Source organism: Erythrolamprus reginae, chromosome Z (assembly GCF_031021105.1).
Source record: "Erythrolamprus reginae isolate rEryReg1 chromosome Z, rEryReg1.hap1, whole genome shotgun sequence".
NCBI classification, from domain to species: Eukaryota; Metazoa; Chordata; class Lepidosauria; order Squamata; family Dipsadidae; genus Erythrolamprus; species Erythrolamprus reginae.
This window is the reverse complement of record NC_091963.1, coordinates 111691183-111708791: the sequence shown is the minus strand read 5'-3', so window position 1 is coordinate 111708791 and position 17609 is coordinate 111691183. Positions and strand designations below refer to the sequence as shown.

Below are 17609 nucleotides of genomic sequence, written 5' to 3'. Positions count from 1 at the left end.
CAAGATTAGATCTAGAATATAATTGATCTTCTATAACAAAACTAGTAACAGTCCTTGGGTTTTGACAAGAAATTGCCATTATTAAGTGCAATGTGTTGCTTAGTAAAGCGGTCCTGGCCACCTTGGTTGCCATTATTAAGTGATGATTGCAGATTGCTAAGTGAGCACCTTATGTGATCGTGAATTAAGCACAGGAAGCACATGCTTACTTTAATGGTGATCAAGTAATTTAAAGGACATTATAAAAGCCATAAATAGACTGTAAAAGGTATTTTTTTCATCACTGTCATAAGTTTGAATGATCGCTGAACAAAAATTTGGTAGGTGAAGGCTACTTGTACAGTAACTGCATTTTTAAAAATTTGAAAGATAGCAGTGAGTTAGAATAATAAAATCACAAATTATGCAAAATGTTTATCCGTAAACATTGCAGAATTGCTTGCAAAATGTCTAATAGTGTTGAAATAAGAGTATTCTCCAAGGACTGTTATAGGACAAGATAAACATGACAGAATCTGAATTATATTGATTCAGTTTGGAGGCAGGGATATTATTGAAACAAAGGTAGTTCTTATTACAAAAACCAGTTACAGTAATACCTCATGATACGAACTTAATTGGTGCAAGGAGGAGGTTCGTAAGACGAAAGGTTCGTAAGACGAAACATTGTTTCCCATAGGAAACAATGTAAAGTCAATCAATCCGTGCAACCAAAAACCCCCCCGCAAAAAAACAGCTTTCGGCGACTGCTGGGAAGCCGCGCGGCTGTTTTAAAAGGTGACAGCCGGCCTGGGGGGCTTCCCAGCACCCCCCCGAACCCGGGGTTCGGGGGGGGGTGCTGGGAAGCCCCCCAGGCCGGCTGCGACCTTTTAAAAGAGCCGCGCCGCTTCCCATCTGTCTCCTGAAGCCGAACGGCAAAGCCGAACTTCCGCATTCGGCTTCAGGAGACAGCTGCGAAGCGGCGTGGGTGTTTTAAAAGGTGGAAGTTCGGCTTTAGCGTTCGGCTTCAGGAGACAGATGGGAAGCGGCGCGGCTCTTTTAAAAGGTCGCAGCCGGCCTGGGGGGCTTGCCAGCACCCCCCGAACCCCGAACCCGGAAGTTCGGCAAAGGTTCGGGGTTCGGGGGGTGCTGGGAAGCCCCCCAGGCTGACTGCGACCTTTTAAAACACCCGCGCCGCTTCCCAGCTGTCTCCTGAAGCCGAACACTAAATCCGAACTTCTGCGTTCAGCTTCGGGAGACAGCTGCGAAGCGGCGCGGGTGTTTTAAAAGGTCGCAGCCGGCCTGGGGGGCTTGCCAGCACCCCCCCGAACCCCGAACCCGGAAGTTCGGCAAAAGTTCGGGGTTCGGGGGGGGGGTGCTGGCAAGCCCCCCAGGCCGGCTGCGACCTTTTAAAACACCCGCGCCGCTTCCCAGCTGTCTCCTGAAGCTGAACGCTAAAGCCGAACTTCCGCGTTCGGCTTCGGGAGACAGCTGCGAAGCGGCGGGGGTGTTTTAAAAGGTCGCAGCCGGCCTGGGGGGCTTCCCAGCACCCCCCCGAACCCGGAAGTTCGGCAAAAGTTCAGGGTTCGGGGGGGTGCTGGCAAGCCCCCCAGGCCGGTTGCGACCGTTTAAAACACCCACGCCGCTTCGCAGCTGTCTCCTGAAGCCGAACGCTAAAGCCGAACTTCCGCGTTCGGCTTTGGGAGACAGCTGCGAAGCGGCGCGGGTGTTTTAAACGGTCGCAACCGGCCTGGGGGGCTTCCCAGCAACCTCCCGAACCGAACCCGGGGTTCAGCAAAATTTTGCCTCTTCTTACGAACTTTGTTCCAGTTACGAACCGGCGTTCGGGAGGCTTCTGGGAAGCCCCGCCGCCCGGCTGTTACCTTTTAAAACAGCCGCGCGGCTTCCCAGCAGTCTCCGAACGCCGGTTCGTAACTCGAAAAAAGTTCGTAAGAAGAGGCAAAATTTTGCTGAATCCCGGGTTCGTATCACGAGTTGTTCGTAAGACGAGAGGTTCGAATCTTGAGGTACCACTGTATGTATAAATTTACAATCTGTAAGCATTTAATAGTAAAACAAAATTCTCTTGACCAGAGGATGAACGTAGTAAATCAGGAAATATGTCAAGCAAAGAAATAGTTTAATTAGATCAATTAATTTGCATAAGATATACAGTATATTCAACAGTGATTTAATAATTCTATATTGTTGAAGAAGTATGTTTCTCTGAAATCTTCTGATGGGATATGGTAGTTTTAAAAAACTGCCCAGATAAATGAGATCTAAAATTTACTATCACAGGTCATACCCTAGATTCAACAGCATATACCGTATTTTTCGGAGTATAAGATGAACCTTTTTCCTCCCTAAAAGAGGCTGATAATTTGGGTGCATCTTATACTTTGAATGTAGCTTCTGCACCCCACGAGCCCTAACTAGCTGCTAATGATCTTCCCAGTTCTTGCCTTGCAGGCTCTTTCATTGTTTCTCTCTGCGAAGAATATTTCCCAAGCCCTAAGTCTTTGCAGGATTTTTTCATTGCTCTAACTTGCTCTGAATAAATTTATTTCCAGCCCTAACCAGGTGCTAACAATGTTCCCAACTCTTACTGGCTTGCAAGGTCTTTTATTGTTAATCTCTGCAAAAAATATTTTCCAAGCCCCAGGGTTTTTTCCATTGCTCTACTTGCTCCGAATGTTTCTTTCCAGGTGCTAATGATGTTTCCAGCTCTTACTGGCTTGCAAGCTCTTTCATTGTTACTCTCTCCGAATAAAGATTTTTTGAGCCCTAACCAGGGGATAAAATAATGTGCTGAAGCTAACCAGACTAAGGACACTAGCCAGATAAATATCTGGTAAGCAGATTATTTCCCCTATTTTCCTCCCCAAAACCTAAGCTGCGTCTTATACTCCGCTGCATTTTACAGTATATAGTACAGTATACAGTATATCTTTTTTTCCCATCAAACCAAAGATCATAATCAGGAACTTTAACTGCTTCGATGCATATTCATTTAATTTATAATGAATTTAAAATTATATATTTATAATTCATTCAATTTGTAAGCCACCCAACTCCTTGCGGACTCTGGCCAGCATACAACCAATAAAAACAATATAAAAATGTTAAAACCCTAAAGATAAAAACTTTCATTCTTTCTGGGGTGGGTTGGATGGTGTTTACTCAGTGGCCCCAGTGGCCCTGCCGGCAGAGCCAGTTCTTCACGGCTTTCTGAAGGGCCAGGAATGTGGGGATAGTACGAATCTTCAGAGGTAGCTGGTTCCAGAGAGCCAGAGCCACCACCTAGAAGGCCCTCTCACATAGCCTTGCCAATTGACATTGTTTGGTTGACAGGATTACTGATAGGTGGGATGGGCGGGGAGGTGGGGGGAGACAAATGAAGACCTAGCTGTTAATTTTGATTTTTGAAAGAAAATCATGAAATCTAGGCAAAATAAAAACCCTGCTACTTATTTTATTTTAAACTGCTCTTCCAGTTTTAACCTGCGGTAGTCATTGGAATTAATAATCAAAAAGAGAACAAATTATTTTATAAATCATTTTTAGATGTAGACAATATTTTAAACTGAAATAAAAAAGATAAAAGGTGCAAAGCTTGCTTAAAACATGCTGAATTGTTTTAATACTACTTAGCTCAATGCTCCATTTTGTGATAAATTTAGTCAAGTGTTTAAAATCAGAGATAAAATGCATATATTTCAAAGTGCTTATATTTTATTATTCCATATGCTAGATCCTGAAAAAAAATGTCCAAGTTCTATATTCTATTGAAACAGGATCATAACCCTGCAACCTAAGTAAATTATGTGTTAAATAAACTTGCATTATTTTTTATATTTTCTTTTATATATAATTTGTGCTGCTTCTCTTGTTAAGAGAAGCTTCTCTTGTTAAGAACTTGTAAGTACATTCCAGAATTATTTATCTCTACTGTATTGTTTTAGTGGACATTGCTCATACACATTTGAATTCCAACTTTGCAACAATATGGCTTGCTGCACATCTGTAGCTTTTCTGCAATTTTGTGGATATTATAGTATGTGTAAAGGATTCCCAATAATTACAAAATCAATCTAGTAATATTACCTCTTACCCTTCAGAAGTTATGGAGATTTTATAAAATGAAATTCTTTTTGAGTATTTCCTAAATTCATTGGTCAGCAGACATGGTCAAATGGATAAAGAAATATTAAGTTACCTGTCTGTGGTCTCTAAAAGTTTTTGAACAATTAATTCAAAGGATGAAGATAAGCAGTATGTTGCAGGCTCTTCTTGATCATCAGCCACATCAGCAGCTTCAAAAGCAGCTTCTGCCAAACTAGAGAAAGCCTGAAAGATATTAGGTGTCAGTAATTTAGCAACTGACTATTTCAGGAAGTTTCCTATTTTGGTAAGTTATTGTTTTTAGCACAAGAAATTAATTTCTTAATGTTTACTCCAACATTACATTAAGAAATTAAATAGGCCCAATCACACTTAGTACCATTATTTTATTTGTAATTTTATACAAAATTTAAAATTATGACCATTCAAATAACAACCATTCGAAATTATGACTATGCTGAAAAAAGTAACATGACTATTGTAGTATGCTTCATGATCACATGATCAAAATTTGCATGCTTGGCAACCAGAATGTATTTATGATAGTTGCCCTATTCTGAAGATAGTTCCCCTATTCACACGAGCATCATATACAACCTTCCCAGAGGGCTTCTGACAAGCAATATAAATGGGAAAGGCAAATTTGCTTAGTGACTACAATGATTTGCTTAACAACCATGGCAAAAAAAAATGATCATAAATGCTTAATTGCATTGCTTAGTGATCGAAAAGTCAAGGATTACTACCTGTATAGAGCAAATGCAGATTTAGAACAATAAGCCTTCCTTTTCTAATTGATCCAGAATTCAAATGTTTGTTTTATTCAGAATAAGAATTCTTACTTACCCAGCATACATTGGTGGCCACTCTTGGCTCTGCATTCAACCCTTCAATTAGACACTGCAGCAACGGAGCCAGATAGATATCATTTATGGCTGCCTCAGGTAACAACTCACAGATCCGACCCACAGTCCATGCAGTTGTATCTCTGACTACAACGCTGGGGTCCTTCATTAACTCTATAAGAGTAGGCATAGCCTAGGAGAAAAATAATAATAGTGTTAGACTTTTCTTGTTTAAAATAGTTTTCAAAATTCTTGTTTTTCCAATTGTCTCCTTCAGTTCTTCAATTAGATCTCAGGCCAGCCAAGTTGTAAGGTATATTCTTACCAATCAGACCCATATGGAAACATAGGCTACTCTAATAGGAGTTACTCCAAAATTCTGAATAATGTAACATTGTAGTTGAAGTATATCACAGAGATTTCAGGTTCAATGGTTTGACATAAAATATTTAGTATTAAAATACTGAAATAAAGCTATTATTTATATACATACCTGTTTTCCCCAAAACAAGACATCTCCTGTTTATATACATACCTGTTTTCCCCAAAACAAGACATCTCCAATTGGGCTTTTGAGTGCATGGCAATAAGGCCAAGCATTTATTTCAGGGTTCAAAAAAATATAGGTCTTATTTTCAGGGAAACATGGTACAAATACAGTGTGTGCACAATTTTTAAGCAAGTGAGCATTTTGACAATATTTTTAATGCATATTTTCTACCTCCAAGTTGTATAAACCTGAATGCTTAGTGGATATAAACATTTCAGGTAATATCTAAAGAGATCAACATCCTATACCAAGGTGTCCATAATTATTGGGAAGCTTTTTTCCTCAGGCAAAAAAAGAGCCAAAAAAGAGATTTGATTGTAACCAATTCAAAAATTGTAAAGTCTTTCAGAGGGATGCTGCAGCACTCTTGAAATTGCTAAGATATTGGGGCATGATAACAGAACCATCAAACGTTTTGTTGCAAACTGTCAACGGGGTCACAAAACACGTGTTGAGAAAAAAAGATATATATTAACTGCCAAACATTTCAGAGGAATCTAACGTGAACTACCAGAAACCCATTATCCCTCAGTGCTGTCATATTCCACAACTGCAATCTCACTGGAGTGCTCAGAAGTACAAGGTGTTCAGTACTCAGAGACATAGCCAAGGTAAGGCTGAAACCACCACCACTAAACAACACACATAAGCTGAAATAATAAGATTGACCCAGGAAATATCTGAAGGCAGATTTTTCAAAGTGTTTATGGACTGATGAGAATGACTCTTGATGGACCAGATGGGTGGGCCCATGGCTGGATCAATAACAGGCACAGAGCATTACTTCAACTCAGATGCCAGCGAAGTGGAGGTGGAGTACTGGTATGGACTGGTATTAAAAATGAGCTAGTTGGACCTTTTTTCAGCTTGAAGATGGATTCAAGATCAACTCCCAAACTTTCTGCCAGTTTTTAGAAGACACTTTCATCAAGCAGTGATACAGCAAAAAGTCTGCATCGTTCAAGACCATGATTTTTATTTACAATGCTCCATCACATGGATCGAAGTACTCCACTGGGTGGCTGACCAGTAAAGGTGCTAAAGGTTAAAGAATAATGACATGATCCTCTTCCTCACCTGACTTAGACCCTATTGAAATCATGCGAACCCTTCTTAAATGAGAGATTTACTGTGAAGGAAAACAGCATACCTCTCTGAACATTGCTGCTGCACAAAAAAATGATTGTCAACAGATCAAGGAACTGACAGATTCTACGAAAGGAAGGCTTGGGACTATTATAGAAAAGAAGGGTGCCATATCGGTCACTGATTGTTATTATTATTTGAATGTGAGTTGTTGGGAAATGAATGAGATGGGAAAATTTTCATTTTCATTTAGTTGAATAAAATTTCTGCACATTAATAGTTGCCCAATAATTGTGTACACATATTCTCCTGAAAAAGCCAAAATCTCATTTTTTTACTTTTCATTTAAAATTCAATTTTGAGGTTTATTAAGATTTGGACTCACTGAAAGTATTGCAGTTGTTCAATAAATAAATTAATCCTCTAAAACACCACTTGTCAAATAATTGTGCAGTGTATGTATACATATATAAAATTACTAAGTTGTAATACAGCCATTAATGGCTGTAATGGCAAACTTTACATAGTACCAGAAAATGTTTATTTTCTGATATATTATCTGATAATATTACTAATTTTGGACTTAAATGTGTAGAATGTACAGTAACTGCAAAATTAACAACATATATTCAAAACAGAAATTTAACAACTTAAACAAGAATGGCTTTCATATATATTACATATATAGCATTTTTCATTTAGCAACTGCAGTTAGGACTGGGAACTTTGTTGTTAAGTGAAGCAGTTATTAAGAGAAGGGGTGTTGGTCCTCACTTGAAACACCTCTTCTCGTAAGGTAGAACTACCATCCAAGTATGGGATGACACCAATCATTCAGCCAATGAGGACTGAATCTATCAAATTGTAGATCTCCATCCTTGCCTCCATTTCCCCCTTTTTGGCAAAGACAAAAGATACTCCCAATGTCCACTCAATAGAAAATAACACAGTACAAAATAACAGATTACAATTTGCAGTCCTGAAATATGACAAGATGGACTTTGGATGGGACTGGATGTTGGCTGCAACCTATGAGAAGAGGCGTATCAGATGAGGACCAACACCCCTTCTTCATTTTTGAATGGAGCCAACATCCAAGTACAACACTGTTGTAGCTGTGTTTTCAGTGGAAGGCTGCTGAGGGAGAAACTCACAATTGAAGTTCTTTGACTGGAACTGATGGAATAAAAAATCCAAGTTGGGACCAAAAGGAACACATGTTCTGTCAGGCCAAAGACTGAATCGAAGAGGGGGAAATGGAGGCAAGGGCAGAGAACTACAATTTGACAAACTTAGTCCTCATTGGCTGAATGGACACTGCCATCTCATATTTGCATGTTGGCTCCACCCACTATGAAGAAACTGAAAGTCTTCGGTTTCCTTTGCTTTATAGTAAATTCAAGCATTAGTTGTAAGTTGCTTTTTCATTATTGTGAATGGATTTAAATGAGGCATTGCAACTAGACAAATTTAAGGATTTAGAGTGTATTTTTAAAGTTTTCACAGTATGTTTTTTAAAGGGGAAGAGGGCGGCTAAAATCAGAAATACAAATGTATATCAGAGTACAATAAGTTATAAAGTAAATATCTATCTGTAATGTTTTAGTACAATAATGGTGAACCTATGACACGGGTGGCCCTCTGGAGGCCCTCCAGCATCCAGAGGGCCTCCGGGGGAAGTTGTTTTCGTCCTCCCCAGGCACTGAATTATGTGTGTTGGCACTCGCGCATGCACAATAGTGCAGGTGCACGCACTTTTGGCATCCAAGGGAAAAAAGATTCACCATCACTGTTTTAGTAGTTCTTTTTTTAAAGTAAAAACTTTAAAAACAAGAGTGGAATCTCTGGCACTCTTCAAAAAGCTCTCTAAAACCCTTTTTGCTTTATGTTAAAAACTATTTTCTTTTTTATGGTAGAAACTGGAAGTTTTCTTTTTTAATTTTTCAGCACCAATGTACTGAACTTTTGCATTTTCTTTGTCCACTTATAGATACCAAGTCTTTGTATCATTTTTTCCCACTTAATTTAAAGAAAATTTTAAAAGAAATCCTTTTCACAAATCTCAAAATTCAAACTGGATCACAAATGGAAATGGCTCTTTTCATATCTTTCATTCAATGCAAGCCAATATAGTATTTTAAAGGCAATCACTAATCTCTTGATTTAGGTATAAAATCAACTGAAGTAAGTGTGATTTGCCAATCTCTTTCACTTTAAATTATAGGATCTAGGCTAGGGAAAAAGTAATTTCATAGGCTGTTTTGTGATATATACTGTAGTATGTACTTCATACTGCAGTATATATCACGAAAGTCAAGAACATACCTGGTCCTTGCTCTTTTCCTCATGAATTCTCAGAATATTACGAAATATTTTTTGGTCAAAAAGAGACACATAATCAATATTTACAAACCAGTTATCTAGTTTGCAAGCCTTTATTTCAAAAGAAATGGACTCATATTTTTAACATAAGCTACTCTCACCTGAATGACAAGAGGTTTTAGCTGGTTTGGTTCTGGGCCTTCTAAAATGCATCCAAATGCCATGACAGCAGCATCTCGATATCGCCAGTCAATATTTTTAATGTGTTCTTTAATGAAAGGTAAAACATGGGGTACAATGTCGTCCTCGCAACAGGTTGCCAGAAGCATCAAGCAGACCCCAGCTGCTTTACAGGGGTTCCAGTCATCATCATCATCATTCTCATCCTAAGCGAAGAAAAATAGGAAGAAATATTATTCAAGATTATATTTTAAATATGTAGTCATTTTATAATGAATCTGATTAGATTTCAGATAGGATTTCTCAAAGTATTTGACAATCTCAACAATTCAATATTTTGGGATCCCAAATTAGGAAAAAAAATTGTCTGATTTTGAACACCATCCCAACATTTGCCAAAAACTCAATAATAAGATAGTGATCTCATAGACAATTTAATGACAGGTAGATAACTGAATGATTCTTTAAAAGCAAAGAGATATAATTTGGCAAAATATTAACAGAATTGTATTTTTAATATCAACAGCTGAGGCTTCAATGTAGCCATGATGGTAATAATAGTATCAAATTGGTATATAGGTTGTCAAAATAATGCTTTTAAATTATAGAGACTGATTTTTTAAAAATGTAAAAAGTCAAGCAGAAAAGGAAATACAAAGTATCTTTTAGCTCTGTTCACTAAGCATCTATCTCCAACTGAACAACAGACAGTATGTAATAATTTTGGAATACTATATCAGTATGAAATAGCATTCACTCATAAATCAGAAGTGCATAATTCGTATGATGCACCACCAATTTATGAATGAGTATAATCTCTACAGGATGACCACAAATATTTCATCACCTTTGCATATTAAATCAATTAATCCAAAAACTATCCAAAATTAAAACACAGGTTTCTTTCTACAGACCAGGACATTTTAGGTTTGTTCTTTTTCCTCCCACAATAATGATTATGCCAGTCTTCCCCAACCTGATGTCTGCCAATATTTTAACACCTTTCTATAAAACCTGACCAAATAATAAAATATACTAGGAGATGAATTTCAATATAGCTTGCAGGATACAAAGCTAATGAAAACTATCGGCCCTGAAACTGCAGATAGTACTATGGTTAATGATCAAAGTTAAAACAACATTGAAAAAGTAACTTTACAACCAAGTTAATATCCTATGACTGTTGCGGTTTTCCTGAAATCATGTGATTGAAATTCAAGTGCTTCATATCTGGCAAGTGTTTACAACCTTGCAGCATCTCACAATCATGTGGTTACGATATGCAGGCAGAGTCAATGAAGCTTCCAATAGGCAGTCAATGAAGAAGCAATTATATGATGTCTTAACAACCATGGCAGAAGTAAGGCTGTACATCTGTACATGATGTGTGTGTGTGTGTGTGTGTGTGTGTGTGTGTGTGTGTGTAATATATACTCACTAAGTAACATAATTGATCCCAAGGAGGACCTGAACATTGGAGAAAGTTGCCAACATATATTACTTACCTGTTTTGTCAATGTTTGTGTCAGAATTGGGACTAGATACTGGAGAGCACCCTTGGCATAGAATTTACTAGTATGCTCTGGAGGCCGTCCTTGTTCCGCTGCCTGCAAAAGAAATAATACAAATGTCTTAATTTCAACTAAACACATATCTGTGCTCCTTCCTATCTGAACTGAGATATGTACATTTCCCTTTGAAAAACTCTTGAGAATAACTGCAAAGTTGTTTGCTAACATATATTAATGGAAACGACCATTCACCTGCTGGAAAGAAGAATCTCAACAGTTGCAATTTTCAGCAGGAGTATCCTAAGGGTCAAGTGTCCATCCTTTCCTTTTGTTATTTTAAGTGTGTTTTGAAGTTTCCTTTTTCCTTTTATCTATAACTGTTAATTTATTATTGAATGCAGGTTTGTTCTAATTCTTTGCTGGATTTTAATGTGATTTTTTTGCATCTTTTTATTTTCAGTTCAAGATTGCTTGGAACAGTGACTGCATAGCTAGAGAAAGTGATCAGATTTGATTTTCATTTACTTTTCACTAAAAGTATTTAATATTTTATTACTTTTTAAAAGTTCCTCTTATTTCTTTTAACTTCTGATTGAATTTGTTTTCTATTCACTTTTCATTATGAGATATATTATATATTTTTTCTGTTATGGCACATCTACTTCCTTTGTCCTTGACAGGAAACTATTCCTAATATATTGAAATAAAAATGCAAATGATGGATCAATTTAATGTAAATTTACCAGTAGAAGCTTTGGAAAAATGATTTTTTTAACTTTAATTTTTTTAAATTTAATTTAAAGTTTGATAAAATAACAAAAAATGATACTCCAGATAAACCAGTTTTTCAACCAGATAATTGGAATGTAATTTGTTAGATTAACAACCTAAACTTGTTCAAGCTTAAAGGTGCATGAAGTCTAAACTTGGAGACAGCAGAATCAATGCATGATGGACTGGACTTTTAAAAGAAACTTCTGAATGCTCTTAATGAGTAGTCCCGTATAGAGTGCATTACAGTAACCAAATGAGAGGTAAAGAGGACATTAATATTAGCAAATCCCTGTACAAGAATGGACACAACTGATGCACATCTCTGCAATATGCAAAGGCCCTCCCAGACATAGCTGCAATCTGCTCTTCAAACTCAAGTTCAAGGGAACCCCAAATTATGCACTGAATCTCTAGAGCAAAGCTTCCCTATCTATTGGGAATAAAGATGGAAGAAACCCATTGCCAGGCAGACTAAATACCCAAAGCCACTCCATCTTGCCTGGATTGAATTAGAACCCATTGGGGTCAAGCCCCTACAGACTCAATTTTACATTTGGGATTGATATGACAGATTTATTTAGGAGTCACAGCAGTATGTTAAAGAACAGAATATATTTGGTCAATAGACTTGAATTGTGAATATTTTGCATGACAATGAAGTTGAAGGTCAGCTTTTAAATGCAACCAGCTAAGTACATGATGCAATAAAGCATACTTAAGGACAAATGAAATGCTTAGCAATGGTTCAACCTGAATGATAAGACAATAATGTAGGTTATCTTCTTAAGTTATTCAACACATTCACATAAAAGAAATACTGGCACCAATGTTAAAAGTATTATGTGGTTGGAGATAAGAATATGAGCATTTATGTTTGTGAGCAGCCAATGCTATTCTACTTGTTTGAAACCTAAATTATTTTTTACTAAACCCTATGTAAGTACAGGTTTGAAAAGTAATCTATGAAATATCATGACTCTTTGATTTCTTTTAAAAATCGGGCAGCCAAAAATTAAAATGATTTTGAATTAATAGAATATTTACTGAAAACATGAAATTAAAAATGGTTAAGATTTGCAAATGCTTATACAAAGTTCCAGGTAGTTTGTGCTGTGTTGTAAGAAATGTTTGTCAAAAAAACATGAATGAAGCAACTGGTACACTCCCCTCTCAGATATGAACCAATCATGAATAATAAAAGTTAAATGCAGCAGAAATAAGGTGCTATTATAATGCTTACATATGTGAAAATCTGTCTATAATCTTCCAAATATACATTGCAATGAAAAACAAATTCTCAGTGTTAGCAATCTGGGGTCTCAACATTACAGATGTATGCATCACTTTAATCAGCGTGGTGCATGATGTTTCATCATAGACCAAAGAGTTTTGTAAAACAAAATTGTCATAATTACTAGAGTCAGAAATTTTAATATTTGCAATTATTTAACTTACTTCTGAAGCTTCTATAGCCAGGTCCATTTCTTCATCACAGACATTTGACCAGAATTCTATACCTTGCAGAGCCACTTCATCAATATCACTTTTCATGGCTTCAATTGTGATCTTTAGAAAAACAAAAGCAGTCCACCAAGGAATTTACAGTAATTTATAAAGCACATGAATAAAAAGTAAAGCTTTCCTCTGCCAGTCCTATCTGACTCTAGAGGGCAGTGCTCATCTCCAACTCACAACCAGCGACATCGCTTCCATGGTCATGTGGCTGGCATGACTATAAGCCAAAGATGCACAGAACACTGTTATCTTCCCACTGAAGTGAGACCTATTTTATCTCTTTGCATTTACATTCTTTTCATCTGCTAGGTTGACAGGAACTGTGGTAAATAGTAGAAGTTCACTCCATCATGTGATACTTGGTCTCGAATATAAATATTTAATCTCAAATCCCACTTGTAAATACTCACAGCAAAAAGTGCAGGACCCATATATGTTTCCATGTATTGATAATAAAGGGACATAATCTTCACCAAGTTCTGTAAGGCAGCTACCCGCACCTAAATATAAAAACAAAAGAATAACAGTAAAAAGAAAATACCAATAACACATCTACCACATAAAACTAATATTCAAATTAATTTAACCAAATATTCAAAGTTTATTCCTAATTTTTAAATTAAATAGATAATGAAAAATGGGGAAAGAACTACAAAGCACTGAACTCAGAAAAATAATCTTCCTATACTATTTCTGATATTATAGAAACAAAAGACCTCTTTACTATTACCTATAAAAAGCAAGTTTCTTTCTTAAGGTACAGTATTTTTGAAGTATAAGACGCACTGGAGTATAAGACACACCTTACAGTATTTTTTTCCCCTTTTAGTAAACTAGCTTTACTCATCCCTTATCTTGCCATCCCTCTTACTTGACTAAAGACAACCTCAAAATCCTAGCCATCTTTGTAATGTTGTAATGCACATAATTACTCATTTATTACTCTGATTATAACCAAACTAAAGATGCAAAACAAATTTCTATACTTTCATACTGTGTCACTCCCTGCGCCACTCGCAACCACTTTTGTCTAAGTTTAATCTTTTTGGGTAATATCTATTATTGGTTTTGTTTTTATATAACTGCAGGAACCACTGAATATATTGATAAAATTGTATACAAATTTTGGTTTAAATATCAGTTTAAAGCCTTTGTCATCCTTTAAAAAAAACAGCATTCTACTTTTCATATATTGAAACCTCTGGAAAAGTTTCAGGCTTACCCTTGTATCAGGACACTGTGTTGCTTCACAGACTACTTGCATGATAAAGTGCCTTTCAGACTGCAATTTTTGAACAGAAAGAAAAATACAGAATTAGGTTTGCGGTTGCAAAAAATACAAATTAATATAAAAGTAAACAAATTATACAGCAGTATATGGTAGAATCGTCTGAAACTCAATTATTTGATTTGGATTATGTGTTATCAAGTTGTTTTCATTCCTAATAAAAAAATGTAATGATTCAAATCATTGGGATGAAACGCCAGAAGAGATGTCTAGAGAAGTGTTGGAGGAAAAATAAATGTGTCTAACCAAACACTTGTAAGATCATATATTGAGACTTATCAGATGGCGCTCAAGGCAGCAAGATGTGCATATCATGTGAGGGTTTGGATGGGTGTTAATAGGCTCAGACTCAACTCCAACAAGATGGAGTGGTTTGAGGATTTGCCTCCTAAGGACAATCCCACCTGTCCGTCCATTACTCTGAAGGAATGGAGCTTTTGCTCCCCTCAGACAGGCCTACAATTTGGGCATCCTCCTCGATCCACAGCTGAGCTTAGAAGACCATCTCTCAGCTGTGGCAAGGGCAATGTTCACACAGGCGCGCATAGTGTACCAGTTGCGGCCCTATTTGGACAGGGAGTCACTTCTCACAGTCACTCACACCCTTATCACCTTGAGGTTTGACTACTGCAATGCTCTACATGAGTTTACCCTTGAAGAGCATTCAGAGACTACAAATAGTGCAAAATAGTGCGAGCTATTGTGGGTCTTCCAAGATCTGCCCACATCTCAACATCATTCTGCGAGCTGCATTGGGTTACGAAAGCGAATAAAAAGTGTTGGTTATCACCTAGACAGCCCTACAGGGCTTAGGACCAGATTACATATGGGACTGCCTTCTGCCTCATGTATCCCAGCAACTGGTCAATTCTCAAAAGGTTGGCCTTCCCCAGGACCCATTGACCAAGCAATATTGTCTGGCGGAGCCTAGTGGAAGAGCCTTCTCTGTGACGGCTCCGAACCTATGGAATGAACTGCCCTGAGATTTGTACTGCCCCCACTCTCCTGGCCTTCCGGGAGGCCTTAAAAACCCATCTGTGCTGGCAGGCCTGGGGCTGTTGAGCTTAACATTTTGTTCCAGCCGTTAATTTGAATCTGACTGTGGTATAAATGAGTGTGAATATGAGTGTATGGTTTAAATTGGTTTTGTAGATTGTTAATGAGCTTTTAGATTATTTAACATTGAACTTTTTGAATCTGTTATTGTATTTTGTATTTTTTATATGTTGTAAGCCGCACTGAGTCCTCAGAGAAGGGTGACATGTAAGTCAAATAAATGAATGAATGAATGAATGAATGAATTTTGAGCAGGAGGGAACAGTGCGAATGACTAGGTCTCCTCGATCATGCCCTGCAGCACCCTGCGTTCAAAGGCAGCGTCCACCAATCCATACTTGTCAATTTTGTAATGCCATATTTTTTATTATCATTATCATTATTATTATTATTTATTTGACTTCTATGCCACCCAATCCCGAGGGACTCAGGGAGTGTGAAGCCCATGTGGCAGCACAGCAGAGTTCCTCCAAAGATGACTTGAGTTGCCCAAGTTGCAAAGATAGCTGTGATATGCGTTGAGTGAGTCGTGATTCCTGAAGGCTGCAGCAGGAAAGATAACTTGTACGCTTTGGCAATGGTGGATAGTCTGATATTCATCTGTGGAATTCATATTTTTTAGCTTCCATCTTACTAGATTTCTACAAATTCTACTTTTGTTCTATATTTGTAGAACAAAAACCTGCTTTTATTCAAACTAAGTAATCTGAAGATCCCAAAATTTTGTTTTGAACTTTTTTGTGACTTGCTGCTCATGGCAATTCTGATTAAATGGATATTGTGGGGAAGATTCACTATTGTCCCAAATATTCTTAATTTCGAGATGAAGGCTTACTGAAGAATAAATCCTCCAAGTTTCAGAAATTATAACTCTCTCCACATTAAACAGATTCAATGATTTTCTTTTACTGAGCCCAATATATTTAGAATAACTGTATCTTTATTACTTTGATGGAATAAAAAGATCAGGGGAAAACAGAAGAAAGAAACAATGAGGAGATGTTTGGGTTGTTATCTTTATTTCTAATGCTACTTAAGTCATCAGCAGGTCAAAGGATGTAAAGAACTGATGATATTGAAGCTGCATCTCCCAAATAAGGAAATGGTATCTAAATGTGGAATCCTTAGTGCAATCTGAGCTTGATTGTTTTCTTGCAGATGTTTCATTACCACACCAGATAAAATAATCAGTGATTTATATGCTAGTATCTTGCCCTCGCTCTAATATCTTGGTCTTAGTAGTTCCTTTATTGGATTGTCCTTTACTATTAGCTTGCTTATCTGAGTTGCTGATTCCTTGATTGTGATATTGTTGGCAGTTGGATGATCAGTTTGTCTTAGTTCCAGGTATCCAGAAATTCTCTAGCACTTTTGTATCTGGCTTGATCCAATATGCTCAGTTTCCTTGTTGAAAATGCGGTCACGTCTATCCATGTGTTCTGACATTAAGAACTTTTCATCATGTCCTGATTGCTGGTTGATATTCAAGTGCTCTGCTAGGTGGTGGTGTTTTGTTGTTTTTTGCCTGCTTGTCCTATATACGGGCTGTTATAGTCCTTATCATTTATAGTTAATGACTCCTGCTTTTTCTTTTGGGCTGTTGGGTATTTTGATTTACTTAGGATATCTTGGATGGCCTTAATTTAATAAGATAAGCTTTCTTCAATCTTTAAATAAGTTTTTATAGAGTAGTTAAAGTTCATAATTTATAATATAATTTGGTCTATAATGTTATATTTTCTTTTTCAGAATGCTTATGCAAAAATATGCACGATGCATGGGCATTAAGCAAGCATTTATCTTACTGAGTTGGTCTCATGGATAGGCAATCTAATTAAAATAAAACTTTGTTATTGTTTCTTAAACTTAACATACTAAAAATATGTTGCAATGCTATTTAAATTCACACTGCAATGTTAACTTAATTGTTAAATGTCAAATTATTCACTGTGCAATTATATGTATTCAGAAAAGTCCTCTAACCAATAATCGAAGTATTTTTGTAATTATGTTATTTATGGCAGACTTAAAATAAAGCCATTATTTCAGTTTTGTTTATAAAAGCACATCAACTTTTGTGTACAAAAAAGTGTGCTTAATTTTTATCCTACTTTTAATAGTAAAACAGCAAAAAAAAACTTAACAGATAAAAGGTTATGTTCCTTATGGCAGGAAATGGAGCATTTCATTGAATAGAAATATGCACAAAGTTTAACCAAAATAAAGTAATCCTTACAGTTTAGACCTGGAAGTTTTTTACAAACTTGATTACTTTACAAAATCATAGAATAATGCAAAATGTTATTATCGATTGATACATTTACTAAAAGCTTTTATGGAACATTAAATGGCATTTAGTATGGGTAACTTTAAAATGT

The 17609-nt window shown here is 36.8% G+C and overlaps 1 protein-coding gene across 1 annotated transcript in view; it reads right to left on the bottom strand.

Moving 5' to 3' along the window:
- KPNB1 (karyopherin subunit beta 1) overlaps positions 1-17609 on the bottom strand; it is a 42679-nt gene that overhangs the window by 13170 nt on the left and 11900 nt on the right. Inside the window, exons 6-12 of the mRNA XM_070727828.1 lie at positions 14110-14169; positions 13298-13387; positions 12828-12938; positions 10593-10694; positions 9069-9293; positions 4951-5142; positions 4199-4329 (exon numbers count right to left, since the gene is read on the bottom strand). Of these exons, the coding sequence (XP_070583929.1) occupies positions 4199-4329; positions 4951-5142; positions 9069-9293; positions 10593-10694; positions 12828-12938; positions 13298-13387; positions 14110-14169 (911 nt within the window). The remainder of the gene's footprint in view (positions 1-4198; positions 4330-4950; positions 5143-9068; positions 9294-10592; positions 10695-12827; positions 12939-13297; positions 13388-14109; positions 14170-17609) is intronic.